Genomic DNA, 12,555 nt, shown 5'->3' with positions numbered 1-12,555 from the left:
TCTCCCCTGGACCCTTCACATCACTCTTGGGACAGGAAGCCAACCTGCAGGGTAAGCCCTGTACAAGGCCTGAGCAAGGTGGGAAGAGGCGTGCTGAGAGCTAACGGTGCCTGTGGCTGAATGGTGCTAGGGTGTGAGGGCAGTTCAGATGGACAGGGGCCAAACCTGGCTCTCCAGGGCATCTTCCTGGACACCAGGGGCCCACGGGGCAGTGTGCAGGCTCCTCACTGGGCCTGCTCTGAGGGTTAACTCAGCCCTCTCCTCCTGGCTGGGTGGTTTCTCAACTCTTCTTCAGCCCCTACTGGCACTGTGCCCTCTGGCCTAAGGGACACTGGGATCAGGGTCCGAAGGCTTAAGGAGCTTAGAGTCTGTGGAGGGGCACCATGGCTTCCGCTGGGAGTACACAGGGGAGACGACAGGGGTACAGGAAGGCCCTGGAGTCTGTCTGCTGAGCCTTGAGTTCAGCAGGTAAGGAAGGTAAAGTGGCAGAGGCAAAGACTCAGGCTCTCCCATATCCTGCTCTTCCTGTGCCTGCCCTGCAGGCCTGAACCCCCTCTCCTGCCCCCTCACATCATGAGTATCCCCAGGGAGGGGACTAGCAGGCAGAAAAGGCAGTGGTAGTCCCCACCTGTGGCACTGAGTTCCCCCTTTACCCCAACCATGCTGAGCTGGGTGGGAGCGGAAGGGCAAATGGAGGAGCAAGTTTAGGGTCAGTTATCCAGAGATCAAAGCCCATGCCTGCTGTAGGGTGGCACAACTCAGACTACTCCATGCCCACAGCACCTGCCTCTCCCTGGGCCTTCAGCATACTACCTCTGGGGGGAAATGGCTCCTGCAACTCAGATCCTGTCCACCCTCCTCCAGTGCATGCTTCAGGGGTCCCACCTGTGATATCACTTCCTCTGGGAAAACCTGGGGATGGCCCCCTCCCTCTGTTCTCTCACTGCACTCTGCTCCCTGCTGTAGCTCTTCTGTAGTGACTTATCATCCTTGTGCCTCCCAAGACCGCAAGATCTGTGGAACAGGAGGGACCACTGTTCAGCACAGCGTCTGGCCCAATAAATATTTACTGAAGGAATACAGAAAACCTAAGTGTTTCTCAAGTTCACTAGGGCAGAGCTGGGGACCCAGGGTGTGGCTTGACTGCTGCCTCAAACCCAAGGAGCTCTAGGAATCTTTTCTGTCTACTGGGGTAGGGACTCCCTGGGTGGAATTGAACTGAGCCCCCCCATGGGTCTCCTGCCCTCTTGAGCCCCAGGCTCACCTCCAAATGCCCTTCAAAGGGCTCTGCCTGGAGAACAAAGGAGGCCCCAGTTGTTCCAACATTTCTCTGTGAGAGGGACAACTGTTGCCGGCCAGTCCTTTTCTGAATAAATCCAGCAACTGTTTGCAGTGAAGTGCAACTCTCTCCCTCCTCCTTCTGTCCTTGTCCCAAAAAGGAGAAAGGGGATTGAAAAAAAGATGGGGGAAAAATCCCATACCAAGCCCCACAATCTCCCTACACCCGCTCTCAAGTCTGTCTGGAAATGTTATGAGCACAAAGAGGGCACAGGGACAGCCACCTGCTGTCCCAGACAACTGGGACAGCCGCATCGAAGGGAGAGGCTGTGAGATCAGGACCCAAAAAAAGGAGGCAAGAGAGTGAAGGGTGCAGGGGAGGGGGGAGCAGAAGGGGCACTGGGAAAGATCAAAGAGAAGGGAGGTGGTGGGCAGCATTTAGCAGGTCCTGCAGATGCAGAGGGGTCTGAGGACATGGGGAGCAATCCAAGTGCCCAGAAGGGCCCCTGGAGCCCAGGTGGGCTATGTTGAGGGGCAGTGGGAGGTGAAGGAGGGAGAGAAGTTGACTGGGGAAGAGGGAGCGAGGTCTATTAAAATCCTCTCAGTGCATAACACAAAATGTCAGGGTTTATAGCTTCATTCTTGGCTTTGCCGGGACTGAGAACCCTGAACAGAAATGTCACCGCTTGTCATGTTTAATCACCTGCTGTTTGTTAACACCTTCCCTGCAAGGAGCCTGTCTCAATCTGCCCCTGGGCCCCCAGGGACCCGGAAACAGAAAACATCCTCGGCCCCTTACCTGGGCTTGAAGCCCTGCCCATGGCTCCCATTAGGGGAAGGGGCCCTGTGGGGTCCTATGCAGGATAGTGACTGCTGTGGGACCGGATGGCTGGCAGGCTGAGGTGGGTGTTCCTAGGCTGGCTGTTGACCTCCTGCCCTATCTGTCCTGTCTGTCCCACCCATTCCCCCAGTCCCAAGTATAGGATAAATAAAGGAGGGCCTGCTCAGATCCCTGCAGCCTGGAACTCACCAATCTGTCTGCTTGAACAGCAACTGCCACTAACATCTACTGTTCAAAGCCACCCACTCTGCGTTACGATCTGGATCACACCATCTGTGGTTCTGGCTTGGCTCCCTCCCTGAGCACGCTTTCCTGGGATGTTTAGACTAGGAATTCTCAGCCCTACTGCTCCACAACTCCTTCCTCTGGGTTGGGGGTAGGTGTGGGACAGAAGGGTGGGTAGGCCACCGTAGTACCACAAGCTGTTCTCCATCCCAAAAGCACAGTGTGGCCCATTCTAGGTAAGAAGTTGGTCCTCTCTCAGACTCCATCCCAGCAAAGCCCGACTCAGTACAGCCCCCACACCAAGGCCCTGCTCTGGGACAGCTGCCTGCAAAGCAGCAAGTTGATCCTGGCAGTTCCAAGGCAGTGCTGTTACTTCTTCTAGTGGCAAGGGAGGCTGGAGGGGATCCCCACTCCTGAGCTAACCGAAGCAATCTCCCAGGAAACCAAGGGGACCGACTGTCCCCAGCTTCCCTTTCCACAAAAATCTCTGCTTTCACGGAAACACAGCACACAAACATGCATCCGCTGGAACGCTTGCTCATTTAGACTTCTTGGAGGGCCCTGCATCCAACCTGTTCACTTCCTTTGCACCAGGGGGACAAGCCAGAGGGCCCTGCCCCTGCATATAGGGGAGCACCCCTTTCTGGGGAGATGAGCAGAAACCTTTAGAAAAGGAGACTCTCCTGCAAAAAGCTCTGAATGCATGTACATTGGCCACTGCACTGCATGTGAGGCCCAGGGATGTATGTGGGGCCCAGAGACGTTTGGGATGTGGGTCAGGCAGCACAGTATATACATAGGGTCAGAAGCCAGGCATCCTCCACTCAACCGTGCCATTGTGGTACAGTCCTCGGGGAATCCTACATTTCCCTTGGAAGGAAGCCCCATGCTGTGTCTGTCTCCTGGCATTTGGGAACAAACCCGGCAGTGTCTCTGGGCCTCCTGTTTCCCCACCTGTGTTTCTGTTTGTTTGTTTGCAGTACTTTGGCAGAAGGGGGGAGGGGGTTATTGAACTCAGGGGCTCATGCATGCTAGGCAAGCACTCTCCCACTGAGCTGCTACTCCTCTAGTGCACCCACCTGTGAAACAGGATAACTCCTGTCTTTCTCTGAAGGAGCCAATGAGGAGAGATGGGATATTAGGTGTGGCCTTAGCTGACATTCATGGAAGGAAAGTGCTGGGTAAACTCAAAAGAGAGGGGTTGTGTGGTCCACTTCTCTCCAGAAGCCACCCTGCAGTGATCCATGGGGGGAGAGGACTCAGAGTTAAAGATGGGGTTGCAGCTGCAAGGCCTCTTCCAAGCCCATCAGAGTGGGGGTACGTGGCCACACACCTAGGACACAGCACCTGGCTGAACACAGCAGCCACCAGAGAAGCCTTGTGCTTCATGAGCGGGGTGGACCCAGGGGAGAGGACAGAGTCAGTGTCCCTCCAAGGTGCCTGTGCTCTCCAGGGCCTAGAGAGAGTAGCTCTGTCAAGCAGCCCACCCACCAGCCTCCGAACAGGACCATCAAGGATCCCAGTCTGCTCAGGACAGAAGGGATCACAGGACACGGGTGCTTGGTCCCACAAGGGATACGTCCTCCTACCTGAGCAGGCCCTGGTGTGCCCCAGAGAACTCAGAAGTGTGGCCTGCCCTGGCCTGGGGTGCAGTAGCATCTTGGTCTAGAGCTGGTGGGCCTGAGACGTTGTATTTATCAGATGAGCATGGCCTCCCAGCTGGCCCCCCTGCTATAATCCTTTCATTAATTTACTATTAGATGGGAAATTACTCCTCACCCAGGAATATAAGTTTTCATCTTATTTTAAGTTGGATTCTTAAAGCAATTACCAAGGCATCTGGTGATGACTTCACCGAGTGGCTGGGCCTGGAGGGGAGAAGCGTGGCCCTGAAGCTGCACAGGCCCCGCTCCTGGGGGAACTGGGAGGCCTGGGAGCCCTGGGCTCCTATCCTGGGCCTGGGTGGGCAGTGGGCGCACAGCGAGCTCTGAGATCTGCTGCTTGTTGGGAAGCTCCCTCCAGTGCCACCTGCCCCCTGAACCCGCTGGTGACAGTTGCCGAAAGCCTCAGCAGCTGGTGCCGAGGGAACATTTTCTATTTTTAATTGTTTGATCAGAATATTAACTCATCTAGGCCTGCTCCCAAGGCACAGTTCCCAGCCAAAGGGTTTCCCCATTTCCCATACCTTCTCTCTCCCCTCTAGTCAGAATCAACTTTGAAATTAATAATCCGAGTCACAGGCCTCCATGCCTTTGCAGGGGATCGCAGCAGGGGAGAGAACAGGAAAGCAAGCTCCTTATCAGCCTGAGGGCCCCCAGCTGGCCCTGAGCTGACCCTGGCCCTCTGCTCTCTGAGCAATGGCCCTGGCACAGCAACCTCAGGCAGCGCGCTCCAGCCCCATTGCTCTCCTCCCTGTGCTCCTGGCCAGCCTTGCGGGCAGCGCAGAGGTTGGACACCAAGAAGGGCAGGTAGCAACACTGGGGGTAGGTAGGGGAGTTCAGGGGGCTGGGCAGGCGGCTGCCTCTCCACACAGCATTTTACCTTCCATGTAGGACAGGAGGGGAGGCTGAGGAGAACTGGTACAGCTTCTCGGTGGGCACCAATGGGCAGGTCATACAACCCAGCCTGAGCTGTTGTCACCTGTGCTCAGGACAGACCCCACTGCTGGGAAGAGAGTGCTGGGGGACAAACAGAGCCCTCCCGCCCCTCCCAGGAAGGGCCCCCACTGGGCACAGGAGTGCCTAGCCTCTGGGGCAGAGCTCCCCCCTTTTCCCACATGCCCTGGCTCCTGCTCTGAGCTCTTCTTTCTCAAGGTCACAGGGCCGTCCACACCAGGAATATTTACTCATCAGACTGGCCCTGTTAGCAGCACTCACCACAAATATGCTTTCTGATAAAGTTGGCAGAAAAAAAAAAATTTTTCAAGAGCTCAAAACAATGTCAGAAATCATCCCCTGCCCCCACCCAGGGAGGGTGAGGTAGGGCCTGGAAACAGGTCATACAACCAGCTGGGGACAGTCCTGGGGGAGCTTTCGTTACTCTCCCTCTCACTTTGCTCCTTCCTGTTTTACCTCCTAGTGCAGCCTGTTGCCTGGGGGACCGAGGGCTGGAGACCGGGGATGGCTAAGCTGGGGACTGGGTCTTGGGGAACAGCCTTCTGGTGGCCTCTGGAGGACAAGGTCGGGCAGCCTCATACCTTGCCTGCTCTCTGGGCCGTCTCACCTCACTGCGCCCCCTCCTCCACCCCGTCCTCCCTCTGTGCACATGGGCTTTAATGTTTTTATTACCTGTTTGACTCGCTGCCTTATTGCTTCTCCCCTTAATGGGGCCGTAACCGTGGAAACGAGGAATAAACGGCCACCAGAAAATGAGATGATTAAACAGGTCACCCTGGCAAAACAAACTCAGCCAAGGAACCTCTGGGGGTGGGGAGGGCAGGCTCCCCTTGCTCACCCAGGGACAGAAAGCCTGGACTAAGGTGGGACCATAGGTCCTAGTCCTTGTGAGGGTTGGGGCAGATATGGTGGGGTGCCCCCTGCTGGGCAGCAGCCCTCCTCAGCTGTCCTCTGGCTGACCAGGGCCCTTGGTTTGCAGTGCCCATGGCTTTTGGGCTGCAGGGCAGGAGGTTCTGGTCAGAGACAAGTAAAGATGTACTCCAGTGGCACATACTTCTGGAGGTCTCCCTGCTGGCCTCCTGGACACTGCTGCCTTCCCATCGCAATGGGGTCCCAGGCCTGAGGCTCCACCTGGCTCTTCTGGTCTCCTGTCCTCATGCAGCATGGTCCCTCCTGGGGGCTTCGTGGTTCAAGGGTAAAGCCTTATAAGAAAAGCTCAACTCAGAAGGTTTCCTCTAGGAATCCTTGGCCTTTGGGACCACAAAATGGATCTGTTCTCTTTCCCCATTCAATGTCTCCCTCAAAGCCAGATAGTGTCCTCGCCTGAGCCTAGGAGGCAACAAGAGCGGTCCTGTTTGGCTGCAGGAGGGGTCTCAGCAGCCATGTGCCCATGGAGCTGGCAGAGCCTGTGGGGCTGGAAGAGCCCCAGAGAGGGCAGAGGACAGAGGTCCATGGACATCCTCAGAGCAGATCCTCCATCAACTCAGAAGCACCCCAAGCTCACTCTGGGGCTGGGGTCTGAGGCCCTGGCAGTCTGTGCTGTGCCTCAGCACAGGCCCCAGGCCCTCTCCCTGGCCTCCCTGCCTATACTGCGTCTACCAGCTGGAGGTGTCCCGCCTGGAAGGACAGACATGCTACAGGAAGAGGAGGCCATCAGAGACAGAGATGGTGGTGACGGGCCAGGGAGGAAGCAGAGGAGAGGCTCAGGCTACACTGGCTACTGTTCTCCGGACCTCACACTCCAAGGCCTGCTGCTGCATGTCATGGTCACAGCTGGTAAGTGCTCTGGGGCCCCCATCCAACCACGTAACACCTACCTTTGTCCTTATGCCCCTTCACCTCTTCACATTAACCCCAACCTCAGTCCCATTTCTTCCTGTAAACCAGGCCTAGAAAGCTCTGGAGGAAATAGCTAGCCCCTCCTGCATTCTTCTTTCTGCCCCACTCAGAAGCTGGCGGACACTCGGGGAAGAGGCACATCCATCGGTCAGTCACACCAGCACCAAGGCGGGAAGGCATAAGCCTCAGGCCTGTACCAAGCACTGAGAGATGTCAACACAGTGGCCAATGCTCACATCTAATGGTCACCATTAGGGGTAGCAACAGCAGAAAAAAGCAAGGTCCTGGACCTGGTCCTGGCCTGCCGGGGTCGGGAAACAAGTGTAAGCGCTGTCCTGGCACATCAATGTCACAGGTAGAACTAGATCTTCAGACCAGCAGCCACTTATCTCTTATCTCTTCCCAGGGCCAACTGGGTGTGAGGCTGGCAAGGTGGGAGGGCAGGAAAGGTGAGTAGGAAGGGCCTGCCTGCTGGAGTAGGGCAGCCTGGCCAAAAAGGCAGAAAAATGTGATTGCACAATGGGAAACAGGAGCTGCTCTGAGAGGGGGTGAGAAGGATGAGGAGAGGAGAAGGTTGGTGGAAGTCTGGATGATGTGGGTGGCGAAGGGGACACGGTCACTCCTTCACAAATCTCTCAGTTCTCAGCTCACCTCTCCTGAGCAGGCTTGCAAACCTGGGGGTTGGGAACCAGGCAGCCTGTATTTTGGCATCTTCTCCACAGGAGCTCCCCAGGGGCTGCTGACTTGTAGTCCACCAATCTGCCCAGGGACTCTTCCCCTACAGCGCCTGAGGTGTGAGGGGCTGATCACCAGGCTGCCACCTTCCAAAGCCATCCCAATGAGCCAGTCCTTCCTCCTTCCACACAGGCCTATGGCCTTGCTCCTCCTCAACTCCTTCCTACTCTCGATGGACCCTGGCCTGGCTACTGTTCACCTTGGGAACCCATAGAGGAACATTGCTACAGAGCAACTTCCTTCGGTCTCTGAAGATGAGGACTGGGAGAAGGAAAAAGAGGAAGAGGAGGAGGAAGAAGGGGAGGAAGAAGAGGAGGAGGAGGAGTAGGAGAGGGGAGGAAGAAGCAGCAGCAACCAGAGTGGTCAAGGTTTAAAAATGAGCACAGGGAGGGCAGAGTTAGGTGACAATCCTTGGGGCCCCTCTAACAGCAAGCTAGCCCAGGGAAGCTGGCAGAGGGTGAGGATGCCCCTGGCAGGGGCCAAGGAGAAGAACATTCAGAGCCAAGAGGCTTCCAGAGCCCCACCCAGTCCCCTGCCCAGGGAAGTGGGCAGGGATTTGAGCCAGGGGCAACAGCTTTAATGAGGAGATGTTGCTGCTGTGACTCAGCCCTCCAAAGGAGCCTCCATTTATTTTATTTTTCCATCATAAAAACCCAAGCTGCAACTCAGCCAGATTCCCTGGCTATGGGGGAAGGGAAGATCGGCGGTGCTGAGGAGGGCTGGGAGAGGGCTGACTGATTTGTGCCTCTCCTGGGGAGCAGATTTGGTGGGTCCCCCGGGTTGGCCCTCACTGGAGAACAGGGGCCCAAGTTGGGGTCTCCCAGGGCCCGTTCCAGACCTGCCTTCCCTGCCTTACCTCCTGAGGGAGAATGGCTCTACTGTCCTGTATTGTGCCTGTCTTATACCCAGTGTCCAGGCTGGTCGAGGCCAAGGCCACCTCACAGCCCAGAGCTGCCTGTCTCAAACACTTTCTATCAAGAAGGTGCAAATGATTCTCACCCTGCCCATTTGACCCCTTCCCACAAGCCAAAACCAAGCTGGGTGTCAGGGAGACAAAGCCCTGAAAGGTCCTTCTCCTTGACATCACTGCCCAGTGCACAGCCAGGCTGTCTGAAAGGTACCAGGAAACTCGCGACCCAAGACAGCCCATTCCATCCTTGGCTCTGGCGGCTCCTTCCTGCCAAGATGGCACCAGAGCATCTACCCTCTACAGCAGACTGGCAAAACCGGTGCCCAGCCTGGCTGTAGGTGCTGGCCCCAGCTTAGACTGGTTGAGTGGGTGTATCTGGCCAAGTACAGGCTGGAAGAAGATCAAGGGCAATCTGGTCTACCTCAAACCCAGCACAAAACCTTCCTCCAGAGACAGCACAAGACCCTTCCCAATCACAGCTGTGGGGTGGGTTGATGGCATCACTGGAGCTAGCAAAGTTCTATGAAGTCTCCACTCACAGCAAGGCCTGGCCACGAACTGGTGGCGCAAGTAAGTTCTGTGAATCTGAAGGCTAAGTTCTTTGCTCTCTGGGGTCAGACATCACCTGGGGGAAGTTTGCAGTCTTTCTTCTCCCACCCCCTGCAGACCAGGTGCCCTTAAAGCCTGTGGCTACTAAGAAATTCCACCCTATGAACCAGGCTGATGAGCCCACCTGGCTCTGTACTCTCCACCCCTTTTGCCTCTCACCCCCAGTTGAAGGCTGGGTCACTATGCAGTGATGTGGTGGTGGGGGGTCTGTCTACAATGCTAGAGGGTCCCAGCCTGGGACCGAGAAGGAAAAAGAAACAGGTCTAATCAGAGAAGAACCCTGAGTTCTCCCAGTGACGTGTCTGGATGACATGGTTTCAGCCACAGTACCGGGTGGGCAGTGCTGCCCCTCTCCAGCTCCCCATGAACTCCTTACCAGATGGCTCTATGGCTATCCCTTTGAACTTGCCCTCTTGCCTATTTGGCCCTCAACCCAGCGGAGCCTACCTTGGGCCCTCTACTGGATAGCCCTCCCCTTCTCTAGTTCCCCCTGAGGGTAGAAGAGCATTACTCAAAGACTTCTCAAAGATCTACTGTGGTTTCACTGCCATTTTCACCCCCACTCCCATCTGTGTTCAGGCCCAGGAATCAGCCTGGCAGGGCCTAATCCTGGGGAGCTTCCCAACTGCGGGGATGGATTTACCTGTGTCTGAAAGCTTCCTCCCCGCTCCCTCCCCCTCCCCGCCCCAGGGAAATCACTCTAAAAGGGCCTAATGGAACTATGTCCTCCTCTCTTCCTCTCTCCTCCCTCCCTCCCTCTCTCTCTCTTTCCTCTTTTTTTATTAGCATTTGTGGAATTTATTCCCAAACTCTCCTAATCTTCCGTACACAACCATTTGATTTGCATAACCCAACCCCCTCTCATAAAAACTGGCTGCTAGTTTAATTAAAAAATGTAAATTTGCTGTCATCTCGGGGCCTGGTGAATTAGGACGACATCGGCATTTTTTATTGCTAAAGACGTCCAGATTGATCCAGCCCTTGGCTGATCTATGGTAGGGGAGAAGGGGTCCACATGGCCACTTTGAGGGTCTTGAGATCCTGCTGTCCCCACCTGAGAAGACTCCACTCAATTGCCACTGGATTAGTTATGGCCTGAGTGTTCAGGACTAGATGTGTCCAGGTTGGAGGGGATGTTAACCCATGATCCAGTACGTGTGCTGGCAACTCTTTTGGGTCCCAGCGGCGGCATCACCAGCCCTACACTGTGCTAAGAGGCCCTTGGTTAAAGTTCCCCAGCTACCCACAAAGGAAGAGAGCCCAGCATCCTTCCAGCAACGAACCCTGTGTCCCTTGCACCTTCCAGAGGTTGAGAGACAGGCCCAGAAGGGACCAGTCTCTCCTTCCCTTTTTTTTTTTTTTTTTTTTTTTTTTTTTTGGTGAAGTGAGGAAAAAGTCCTTTTCTTCAGAAGTTCTGAGATTAAGTGAAACTTCCAAGTTCAGAGAAAAAGACTGAGTTGGTATTGCCAGATGACTCCTCCAGGAAATAGTCAGAACTTTGACACCCTGGACCTCCCTCTCTGAGTGTCCAGAGTCCAGGCCCGCGTCCCACTGGGAGTGTCTCTCTCTAGCTGACCTCTGGGGCCCTTCTGGCTTCTAGGAAAAGTTTCCAGAGCTTGTCCCTGGAGTGCCAGAAGTCTCCCTAAGGAGACCATGGGAGGTCCTGTCACTTGCCTCCTGCCAGGCTATCGGGAAACCCCCAGAAGGGCTGTAGAGCAGTGCTCCCACAGCAGCCCAGGAAGGACTGGCATGGCAGAGGATGGACGCCAGCTCCAGCTGGCACCTGGGTTAGAAGGAGGAAGACAGGAAGGCCTGCCTTCCAGCTGATTAATGCCTGGGTATCATATGCCCACCCACGGACAGAGGCTGGCCTGGGCCAGGTAGGAGGTGGTCACTATGCCTGGCCCATCTCTGAGGGCTGGTCCTTGGCTGGGCTGGGTGGGGGCCCCATTTCCCAAGAAAGGGGGTGGGACCTGAGAGCTCAGCGATGAGACACCTGATTAGAGGTGGGCGGGCTGGTTCTCTGTGGGCGGAGAGGGCTGGGAGGGGCAGGGTGGCAGCCTCTGGATACCTTCATCACTTTGCCCAGCAGGGGGCGTCTCACCTTCCTGGGCAAAGAGATCCAGGAGGCCTCCAAGTTACCTTAGCCAAGATCACACCTTTGGGAACAGCCTAAAAACTGTGAAAAACTCCCTCCCCCACAACACACTACCTTTAAAGCCAGCCACCATGCCACTCACAAATGTCACCTCTTGCTCTCTCAGCACACCCTCACCCCTTGACCTCAGAGGGTCAGATGTTAACTCCTGGGTCCCAAGGGACCCATGAACTTGGGCCTCTCATGGACTACAAGTTTAACAACCCTAACAGCCACCAAAGCCACCTTTCCTTCCATAAATGTAACTGAAGGGTTCAGAGATCAGTCCCCAGTGAGTTAGCAACCTGTTTCTTTCCAGACATTTAGGGAGAAGCGAGCTGCTCTAAAGACCTAGGATGTGAGGGTCCTGATAAAACCTGGTTTCCATAGCAGGGCTGGAGGGAGCCAGAAGAGTTTGAGGCAGTCCCTTACTCAGCTCAAGTTGGGAGCCAGGATGTGAAGAGAACTATTGAACACAATCAGACTAAAACTAGTAAGACGCCCAATTCCCAGGATAAACTCTATCCCAGGCCAGCAGCTATGTGGAGCCTGACATGCATCCCATCCCAGGCCCCCAGACCCAGATACCCAAAGTTAGTCTGGTCCAACAACACCTCCAGGGCAGGGACTAAAAAGGGGGCCAGGAGAGAGTCCTGGGCCCCTCACTTTGAACTGATAACAGCAGCCTCAGCCCACAGATTCTCAGGTGAAAAACACTCATTAGCCATAATAAGCAGCTTGATCATCCGACACAGCCTTGTCCCAAATAAATTAAATTCCTTTACCTTGAGACAGTCACCCCGAAACCAGACTAACCACCTTTCCCAACAGGACGCTGCTTTCAAAAACTAAACCACCCCCCACTAAAAAAATAAAAACACACACCCCATAGCCAGACACACAGAGCTCTTTACAGAGGGGGGGGAAAAGTATATGTATATTTTAAAAACACAGAAAAAACACGGAGCCATACAAAAACATGGAGAACAAAAACCCCCACAAAAACCCCCTAAACCACCTCCCCGGGTGCCCCCCATCTCTCTGTCCTCTCAGTTCTTTCACAATGACAAGCATTAAATTAGTCACAGTCACTAAGCAAGTAACAAATAATAACCATCTCGCCATCCACAGAGCAGCGAGCGCAGGGGCGGCGGCACCGACCCTCTGCCCGGCCCGGCACCCTGCTCCGCCGCGAGCTCATTGGACTAAAAATAAGAACTTCCGTAAAAGAACCGAAAGAAAAGTGAAAGAGCCTCCCGCGGGTTCCCACCGGCCGGTACCTGTTCCGAGATCCATTCTGCGCTCCTTGGTCCCAAACTCTTCGAGGCACGCCGGGCAGGGAGGCACGGGAGGGACAGAAGAGGAG

The 12,555-nt window shown here is 55.2% G+C and overlaps 1 protein-coding gene across 1 annotated transcript in view; it reads right to left on the bottom strand.

The window, feature by feature from the left end:
• The window catches only part of Casz1 (castor zinc finger 1), a 47,661-nt gene that overhangs the window by 29,808 nt on the left and 5,298 nt on the right, over positions 1-12,555 (bottom strand). Inside the window, exon 2 of the mRNA XM_033767339.1 lies at positions 12,470-12,508. Within this exon, the coding sequence (XP_033623230.1) occupies positions 12,470-12,508 (39 nt within the window). The remainder of the gene's footprint in view (positions 1-12,469; positions 12,509-12,555) is intronic.

Source organism: Fukomys damarensis, unplaced genomic scaffold, assembly GCF_012274545.1.
Source record: "Fukomys damarensis isolate Sample0158 unplaced genomic scaffold, DMR_v1.0_HiC HiC_scaffold_23, whole genome shotgun sequence".
NCBI classification, from domain to species: domain Eukaryota; kingdom Metazoa; phylum Chordata; class Mammalia; order Rodentia; family Bathyergidae; genus Fukomys; species Fukomys damarensis.
This window is presented reverse-complemented; position numbering and strand designations above follow the sequence as displayed.